At 42.8% G+C, this 10,093-nt stretch overlaps 1 protein-coding gene across 1 annotated transcript; it reads right to left on the bottom strand.

Annotated features, from left to right (window-relative positions):
- Positions 1-1,415: 1,415 nt before the first annotated feature.
- Positions 1,416-3,843, bottom strand: LOC118850862 (pre-mRNA-splicing factor CWC22 homolog). Its single transcript, XM_036760503.1, is given in 2 exon segments — positions 1,416-1,465; positions 1,650-3,843. Coding segments are annotated over 2 exon segments (2,244 nt in total).
- Between the last annotated feature and the right edge of the window lie 6,250 nt (positions 3,844-10,093).

Below are 10,093 nucleotides of genomic sequence, written 5' to 3'. Positions count from 1 at the left end.
AATGGCAAACTTTGTTCTTTGCCCCCACCAAAAAAAACCCCCAAATTCAAATGGGGTGACAAAGCATTAGAAAGGACTGAAATCAAATGAAAAACAACAACAATATGTATTAAGCACAGTGAAGGATAAAATTTATTTCATTTCATTTCAAGTAGATTTCAAAGTCGGGTTTACAGTAATTCCAAGGGGATGCAACAACTGGAAAGAGTTCAAATCAGCTGACACTGTGGAAGAAAAGTCTCCAGTGGGTGAGCAGGGAGCCTGTCCTTCATCATGAAGGAGGTGATGCTCATCCTCTAGCAGGGGAAGGCTGGCCATTGAAGGCACACATCCAGGGAGCCTGGTGGTGGGTTGAGAATTCCTCCCTGAAGGAATGCTCAGAGAAATCAACAGGAGCCAGGACAAAGATGAGAGTCCCCTGGACCTAGAGTCTTTGTGCCTGGAAGTGGGGGTCCAGGAGAAAAGATGGGTATGGTGGGCTCTATGAAGAAGACAGCGTAGAACCTCTAAATGAGGGAGCCCCAGATAACATTGTAAAAGACCAGAGTGCCAGGGGGATGTTCTAGGTGCACCCCACCCTCGCCCAGGGCCTTTCTCTCGATACTTCAATGATATGGGTTAGGTTGGGAAACAGTAATGCTCTACCTTCTTGACACTTGGCTTGAACCTGCTTTTAATGGGTGAGCTTCTAGGGGCAGGGTCTGGTGAGAGGGTGAATCAATGCTGGATCTTTCAGCTGGTGCTCTGGGCCCCAGCAGAGAGGTCTGACTGTTCCTACTCTTGCTTTTGCTTGTTATACTCTGGAGACTCCTGCATTTGGTATGTCCAGGGGATAAACAAGAGGTGAATTCGCCATGTACTTTTCAAACCTGCCTGCTCCTACCAGCAGGGACTCAGGCTGTCCCTAAAAAAAGGTGGCCTTTCCAGGTTGGGAACATGATCTGCTCAGTTATTGAATGGACGTTTTCAGAGTAGAACAGATGTTTCCTATCATCAGGCAGAGCTTGAATATGTCTGAGAAGACCATATTTAATATCTAACCTGTCAATGTGTCTCAAAATGGCAGAAGAGCTCCTGAATCGAGTCCCATGTCATGGCTTTAGAATGTGGCAGCTCTCTCAAACAGGTGACTAATACCAAATAGCCCAGAATTACGTATGGGCTAAAGACTAAAATGTCTTCCTTCAAGATCATTGTGTAGTTTACAAAGCTTTGCCATCACAGTGGTGCGGGCAGCGGGGCAAAGGGCTTCTTGGTCTCTTGACTAGGGTGAATAAAGGCAGAAGAATTGAGGAGGTGAGATATAAGCACTTAGGTCAGAATTTACTCCCTGCCTTACTTCTTTGTCCCAGCTTTTTACATCCTTGGGTGAATGTATCCTATTAATAGTGGATGAAAATGCACCTACTCCGTTTTCAGTCAGACTCTGAAGAGGAAGAGGAGGAATCTGAGAACTCAATATCCTGTTTCTTTTATTTATTTTTAGTTTACAACATTCAGTTCCACAAGCTTTTGAGTTTCAAATTTTCTCCCCCTTCCTCTGGTTCCCCCTTCCCCCCAAGATGGCATGCAATCTGATATAGGCTCTACATATTCAATTACATTAAACATATTTTCGCATTAGTCGTGTTGCAAAGAAGAATTATAACCAATATCCTGTTTCTTTGCCCTGACGATCTTGGTTGCATTTTTTAGATGTTCTCGTAGTTCATCTGTTCAGCCTCCAAGACCTATGCACGTAAAGAAGTTGATGGCAAACCGAGTGTTTCTGGGATTATCTCTGGGCAGCAATCCTTCAAGGAATGGCTGCAATGTTGCATCCTTCAGTCGTGAATTAAGTTTAGCAAGTCCCATGTATTCACAAAGTTCTTGAAAAAGTATTTTAACAAAAATCCTGCCGGAAGAGGTAGTAGTTTCTTCACTCAGTGTTATATATTCAAGAACACTCCATGGAAGTGAATCGGTATGTAAGAGATGAGCAAACATCTTGGCAACATTTCTCAATTGGTTTGTTTCCAGTCGATGTATGGTATCATATTGTTCCTTGAAAATACCCTCAAAGGCCTCCATGTATTCCTTTTTCAGCATGCAGAAATGCCCTGCCAACAAACCAAAAAATTTCCCATACGTCCTCTGTTGGGCACAGCAGTCAAGTATCATGTTGCAAAGTTCTTTTGTTTGGCTGCCGGGGAACTCCATTTTCAACAATTTGTGAGCACATTCTTCAAAATCTAAACTCGACTGGATAGCAAGATAAACAGTCCGACGAAAGGACACCAGATTGGTTCCTGTTTGGTCATGAATAGTCACTTTGGGTCCTTCGTCCTCCCCTTCATCTTCTTCCTCCTCCTCTTCTTCACTACTTCCAGCATCTTGGTCTGTGTTTGAATCACTGTCCCTTTCATCAAGAATTTCATTCTTAAGAGTTTTGTATTTCTCTTCACTGTCCATAAAATTAGGATCCAGCTTGAAGACATTAAGTACATCCTCTGGATTATAGTCCTCTTCCAATGGAAGCATATGAGTGAACTGGTCTTCTTCCTCTACTAGATCAAGTCCTTCCAGAATAACAGGGTGATCCTTGAATCCATCCTTACGGACCGCAAATATCACTTCAATCATATACTGAATTCGTCGGTCCATTTCACATTCGTGGAGAATGTTTCGAAGGCGTTCAAAGATAGCATTCATCCCCCTGGGTGATACCTCTGTTAATTTGAGGCCACACTCTTTCAGAATTCCAATCGCCACTTCGACACCATCACCTGTTGGTCTTTCCAGAAGTAAGGTGAGCATCTCCAGGCATAAAAGTTCATGTGCCACATTCTGGTTAAAAAGATGGGCAACAAATTTTGAAGCGGCTAGACAAAGCTGCTTATCATTTCTTCGATAGGCTTTTCTGAAATTGAGAATGAGCCTCTTTAGGATGAGTTCTCCAATGTTGGGGAACTTGGAGTTGATAATTGCCACCAGGGCTGCATAAACATGGGTAAAGATTGGAGATGCGCTTTGTGCTTGCAAAACAGATCGAGACAGCAATCCCCTGCCCCGAACCAGGTTTTCTTGAAGGAGTTCATAAATGATCACCCCTACATTAGAAATGTTCACTTTATTGGTAAGACCATTGATTGACTTCTTCAAGGCCTCCCAGTTCATCTTTTGGTAAGCTAAGCTGTTTTTATCTGCAATCTGTTCTTGCATCAGCCTGAGCTTCGCAGGAGGAATATAAGCACCACCTGCATGAGTGAGGAGTGGCTCCAAGTTGTCTTTCTTCTTCTTTGTTGGAGGCTCACCCAGAGCAGATGAGCTCTGAGCTGTTGCTCTTTTTGTACTCCTCCTGCCTGGTGAAGGAGATTTTCTGTCTCTTCTCCCATCAGAATCTCCTTCTTTCTCTCTCTCCCTTCGTTTTCCTCTCTCCCTCCCTCTTGATTCCATAGTACTCTCATTAGAATGTACCTGTTGTCTTCCCGGATCTTCTTGCAGCATTCTGCTTTTCTCTTCCACTTCTTTATTGGCTTTCTTCTTGAATTTGGGCAGCACCTGCTGAAGAAGGTCTGTCACAGCATCCAAGTCCTTCATAGCTCTGCTTCCATTGGCAAAATGGAAGCTGATTGTGTCTCCTGCATTGAGGACCAGCTGAAGCTGCATTTTAGTATTTCCTTCTTTTCCTTCAGGACTGATTTTCTGGCATTGAATGTCTGAGTACCTATGGCTGGTTGTAAAGCTGTCTTTGCCTTCAGGTGCCCAAGCTATCCTTTGTGCCATGAGGTACAGAGATCCATCCTGCTTCTTCTGCTGCACCTTCTTTACCATCAGTAGAACTTCTTCTGATGAAAGTGCCATGCTGACAGGAAGGTGTGTGCAGGAACCCCAAGCTAAGCCTGGAGGGAAAGAGGGTAGGTTCGGCTGATTCCAGGTCAGGGCTTCAAGCAAGGAGAAAAGTGGGGTTCTCTGCTGTGCTGCTGCCTAATTCACCAGTGAGACAGAAGGTGGTGGGGTGCAGCCAAGCCAGATGCCAGGAGGCAGCAGTCTGCTGAGCTCAGGATCTGAGTGTGTTCCTCTCCTCCTAGGCCCTTTTATGCAACCCACCCACAGGGTGGGGAGCTGGGAAAGGAGAAGGGGGAGGGGCCAAAACTTCTGAACCTGGTTAGGATTCACACCTCAGGAGGTCTTTTGACTTTTGTTGATGGGTGTGAAGAAGCACTGACTCAGAAGGCTGGTAGGACCTGGGCTGCCCAGACCCCAGAAAGCTGGATTTGGGCTGAGGATCCAGATTCTTGGCAATCCCCTTTAATTTTCTCTTCCTTTGATTGTGCACAAATGCACCTTTCTCAAAGTGCTTCTTCTGCCTCCCTGTCCATTAGAGGAACCTGGGGCAGAGGAGATGAGTAACTCTAGCACTCCTGATGCTCATCCATCAGTAGTCAATAAAAATCCAGGCCTTACTATATGTCAGGTACTGTGCTAAGCTGGGGATACAGACAGGAAAAAAAGACAGATGCCTCAGAGTGTCCTGGCCAGGGGCAAAACAAGATGGCCTGAGCTGAGCTCCCTCTTCAGTTGAAGGCTTTGGGGTTCCTGGTTGTCCTCTTCTATCAGAGGGGCAGAGTCATGTCCCTGTTAAGGGTACCGGCAAACATACTGTTAGGGAAAAATCTTATTAGCCTTGGAACTGGGGAAGCTTCTCATTCAAAAGGGAATGACTAAGGATAAAGCTCAAGGAAAGCTCTTAAGAAACCACTTTGTAGGAGAAGGCAGGAGTTTCAAAGAAGCTGCCCCAACTCAAACAGGAACATACTCTTCAGCTTTCAGTAGGAAATAAGAAGGCAAATACTTCTATGTGTCTATCTTGTCATATTGTCTGTTTTGTGTAAATCTAACTAACTTCTTTCTGTGTCCTCTTCAGTCAAAAAACAGTCAAAATATTTTTTGGAGGGGTTTTCAAAGTCTCCAGAACTCTCTCTCTCTCTCTCTCTCTCTCTCTCTCTCTTTCTAACTCCTACGGGTTGGATTGCAGAGATAAAGACAGGTAAGAAGGAAAGGGATCTTTGTTCCCAGTCTGCAGAAATTCACAAAACTAATTTGAGACTAAATTTCTCTACTGTAAATTTCCAAATTGGGGTTTGAACTTTTTAAGTAATTGTTGAGATATTTCAGGAATATTTTGATTAAAACTGCATAGAATTTATTTTAAGGAGAAAATAGGAATAAAATCCTGTGAAAGTTACATGGAAACAGCACTTCCAACCTCTTAGCCCAAAGTGATAGATTTGCTATTTTATTACAAGGGAGGGAGGTGATTTCACCAATTAGAAAAAAGGAAGGGAAGTGAATTTAATTTTGAAAGTAGTATCGGTGAAATTCTAAACTGAAGGAAAAAATTGGATTTGTAGTTTAAATTTCAGAACCTCCTGGTATCAACTTTTTCTTGACCATGAAAAAAAGAGAAGCTTGTTTCACTCACGAAGCAATTTAAATGTAAGCAAAGTTTAGTTTGAAAGAACATGTTGTGTTAATGATGTGGTGATGCAACCTGGACCCCAAAAGAAAAATACCAAATCTCTGGAAGGAACCCAGTCATATACAGGCCTGACCCTGTAATTCCTCACACAAAATCTGTCAGTGCAGGTACAGGGTGCAGGACCAACAACCATACCTCTAGAAAACCTTTGTAAAAACAGGACTCTTTTGTCCCTTTGACAAAGCTATCTCTGACTCTCTGAATTTTCCCATACATTTCTGCAGCCCAGACCACTGGCCCCTAGGCCAAGGCATCTGGTCCACCCCAGACTACCTGCATATACTGGCCATTTCTTAATCACACCCAGATCACCTAATTAGTCTCCTTGACATTCTTCCTTGGCTCACCCTAGACTAATAACCACTCCTTAATCCCACCCAGATCCTTTCAGTGTCCTTTATGTTTATAAGCATCTGCATCATCCTCATTAGTTTGCAAGTTCCCTGAGGAACTTTGCAACTTGATTGGAAGATGGTGTGATTGTGTGAATTCTTTCCCTCACATTTTGGGTCTCCTAGCACCTCTAAATCCTGTCAGCACCCCAAACTGCATCATTACCACTACATTTCCTTCGGTGAATGTTAGAACAGAACTTGGTTAGGTAAACTAAAAGCAAAATAACCAAAAGGTATTGGGGTAGATTTGCACTTGTAAACTCTTAAGAACCCCAAGGTAACAGTATTGCAATTAACTGCTATCACATAACAAAATCTTTTGGTAAATTGTAAAGGAAAAATTCAGTGAACTGAAGATTAGTTCTACAGGTAGCCTGGGATATGACTGGGAAATAGAGTCTAGAGGAGTTAAGCCAGCAGGCAAAAACAAAAGATGTATCAGATCAGAATATGGAAAGAAATAAGGAAGGAGCATTTTTGAAGAACTTTAACCAAAGTCGCCTGGATGGATATAAATGGAGAGGATGAAAAGTTTAAATGGGGATGAGAGGAGAATTAGGTAGAATGCTAAAGAAAAGGTAGAGTCACATGAGTGGAGGTTAATGTGAAATAAAAGTTTTGGAATTGGGAGAGATGTTTGGTCAGGTTGATTAAATTTTTAGAGAATGTCTCTTTGACAAATACTGAATATCTTCTTCAGTACCTTCCTTCCTCCAGTCAATTTAAGATTCCAAATGGAAACTGTGCCATTGAATAGGTCTTAAATAGATCTTAACCAGGCAACTCTTAAACACACACACACACACACACACACACACACACACACACACACACTTTTTCATATTAGCTAAGACATATCCCAGCCTTAGTCCATGGGATAATGACTCAACATTGTGTTTGTACATTTGTTTCCCAAACTTCTTTTCCTTTTGTCTAATCATTCCCATATCTTTCAGAATGAATATTTTATTCCAGGGATTTAATCTTTTACATGACTATGCAGGACAATTAATTTGCCCAAATGATTGGGATATGGGATGATTACACATTCAGATCGAAAACAGCAAGATTTCACCTACTTGCATTGTGCTCACATCTTTACTGACCACTTACTTTGATTGCAGAAATTTGCTATCAAAAAGAAAAGGAAGGACATGATTCAAAAAAAATCATAGTTTTCTAATCAGGTAGTATCAATTCCACCTCAAAGCCAAATTCAAGAAGAGTCAGGTGGGAAACACTCCTTTTCAAATGAACACAGTGAGGAAACTGAGATAGGAGACCATCCTAGACTGAGGCCAACACTGTCTCCTCAGGTTTTCCAGATGCAGACCTTCCCCTGTAACAGTCACATTCTCTCTGAGTAGCTTGTGGCATTTCTCTCAGATGGTGGATTATTGACTTGATTATGGATGAATTTTTATGATCCATCAGGCAGATAACTCAAAACATAACTCCTTATGGTCCCACGAGCTTTTCCCTCAGATGTCAAGTTTCACTAATCAAAGATTTATCAGGACTTAAGTCTCAAATGTCAATTTCTCTTCATACAAAAGCCAATCTCTAGAGACCATTTCTATATACTTGCACGTTCCCAGCAAGCCCATTTCCTTGTTTAGGAACTCCACACCCCAAACAATCTCTTTGGAAAGCTTACAAGACTAAGGAGGATCCAAAGGGACTCAAGAGAAAGGGCTTCCTATTCAATCCATCTACTCTTAGAGCTGCCAGAATATAGGAATAGTGAAATATGTGACTACTGAAATAGGAAGTGATTTTCCTAAAGTAACACACCCAAATGTGGCCCAGGAAAGGATGTGAAGCTAGGTCTTCCTCACTGAGGCCACGCTCCTGTTCACTGCAACTGTGAGCAGAGGCAATATTGTGTATAAAGCTTAGAGTGTTGGCCTTGTAATCCTGAAGAAGGGATCAAGTTTCTACCTCTGTGACCCTGAGCAAGTAGTCCAACTTCTCTGATCCTCCGGAAACTGAATGCAAAATTCTTAGCCTGGATCAGAGGAATCTGGAGAGCCTGCATTCACTGACCCTGACAGGATGTATTATTTCTATTCCTAACAGAGTTTAGAAGGACTTAGAGGTGTAAACAGAATGTAACACTGGGAAACATTGTCCTTCCTACTCTATTCTCCCTTTTGGCCTGGAAGTAGCTAGTAATCCTCAAGTACTCTCTTCCTCCTCATCCTCAGAGTCAGCAGCAGCAGCAACAGTAGCAGCAAGAGAAGCATCATCTTCATCAGGCAGCCCCATGTTCCCAAGTAGACCCAGCCAGAGACTCAGAGATTTTGCTCACAGAAAACAGGGGTTGGCTTGCCTCCCACCATTTAGAAGTTCTCACCCATTTCTTTGGTGCTGGGATCCAAATGAAGAGGGGCGGAAGCACTGCAGCAGGAAGGAAGTCATATTCATACTATGTCTTCCTTCCAAGGCTAGAGACTTATCATAGAGATGAGAGAAAAGTGAGAATAGAAAGTCAAACCAAATGAATGGTGATGAAAGAGAATATTTCTTTCTCAAATTTGTACTAGAACGTTCTACCCCGATTCTTAATGTGTCTGGAAGAGAAGGACACTCAAGAGTTAACTTCCCTTAAATAGCATTCCCATACCCATAGAGATTAGCCACGTATACACAGCCCCTATATACATGAGAGATTCCCCATTTGGGGTAGGAGTATTCCTAGTGAGTGCAAGAAGTTGATCACAGGACATTGGGAATACTTTCCAAGCAATTTTATTATCTCTTTGAAATTAATTTTATTTCTAAAATGAATAAAGGGGCAGCTAGACGGGGAAAAATAGATAAAATACCTGGCCTGGACTCAGAAAGTATTTTTTAAATTTCAAATCTACCCTCAGACACTTTGAAGCTCCATGACCCTGGAGAAGTCATTTAGCCCTGTTTGCCTTAGTTTACTCATCCATAAAATGGAGTTGGGAGGAAAATGGCAAACTTTGTTCTTTGCCCCCACCAAAAAAAACCCCCAAATTCAAATGGGGTGACAAAGCATTAGAAAGGACTGAAATCAAATGAAAAACAACAACAATATGTATTAAGCACAGTGAAGGATAAAATTTATTTCACTTCATTTCAAGTAGATTTCAAAGTCGGGTTTACAGTAATTCCAAGGGGATGCAACAACTGGAAAGAGTTCAAATCAGCTGACACTGTGGAAAAAAAGTCTTCAGTGGGTGAGCAGGGAGCCTGTCCTTCATCATGAAGGAGGTGATGCTCATCCTCTAGCAGGGGAAGGCTGGCCATTGAAGGCACACATCCAGGGAGCCTGGTGGTGGGTTGAGAATTCCTCCCTGAAGGAATGCTCAGAGAAATCAACAGGAGCCAGGACAAAGATGAGAGTCCCCTGGACCTAGAGTCTTTGTGCCTGGAAGTGGGGGTCCAGGAGAAAAGATGGGTATGGTGGGCTCTATGAAGAAGACAGCGTAGAACCTCTAAATGAGGGAGCCCCAGATAACATTGTAAAAGACCAGAGTGCCAGATGTTCTAGGTGCACCCCACCCTGGGGCCCAGGGCCTTTCTCTCGATACTTCAATGATATGGGTTAGGTTGGGAAACAGTAATGCTCTACCTTCTTGACACTTGGCTTGAACCTGCTTTTAATGGGTGAGCTTCTAGGGGCAGGGTCTGGTGAGAGGGTGAATCAATGCTGGATCTTTCAGCTGGTGCTCTGGGCCCCAGCAGAGAGGTCTGGCTGTTCCTACTCTTGCTTTTGCTTGTTATACTCTGGAGACTCCTGCATTTGGTATGTCCAGGGGATAAACAAGAGGTGAATGCGCCATGTACTTTTCAAACCTGCCTGCTCCTACCAGCAGGGACTCAGGCTGTCCCTAAAAAAAGGTGGCCTTTCCAGGTTGGGAACATGATCTGCTCAGTTATTGAATGGACGTTTTCAGAGTAGAACAGATGTTTCCTATCATCAGGCAGAGCTTGAATATGTCTGAGAAGACCATATTTAATATCTAACCTGTCAATGTGTCTCAAAATGGCAGAAGAGCTCCTGAATCGAGTCCCATGTCATGGCTTTAGAATGTGGCAGCTCTCTCAAACAGGTGACTAATACCAAATAGCCCAGAATTACGTATGGGCTAAAGACTAAAATGTCTTCCTTCAAGATCATTGTGTAGTTTACAAAGCTTTGCCA

This window comes from Trichosurus vulpecula, chromosome 5 (genome assembly GCF_011100635.1).
Source record: "Trichosurus vulpecula isolate mTriVul1 chromosome 5, mTriVul1.pri, whole genome shotgun sequence".
Taxonomy (NCBI): Eukaryota; Metazoa; Chordata; class Mammalia; order Diprotodontia; family Phalangeridae; genus Trichosurus; species Trichosurus vulpecula.
This window is presented reverse-complemented; position numbering and strand designations above follow the sequence as displayed.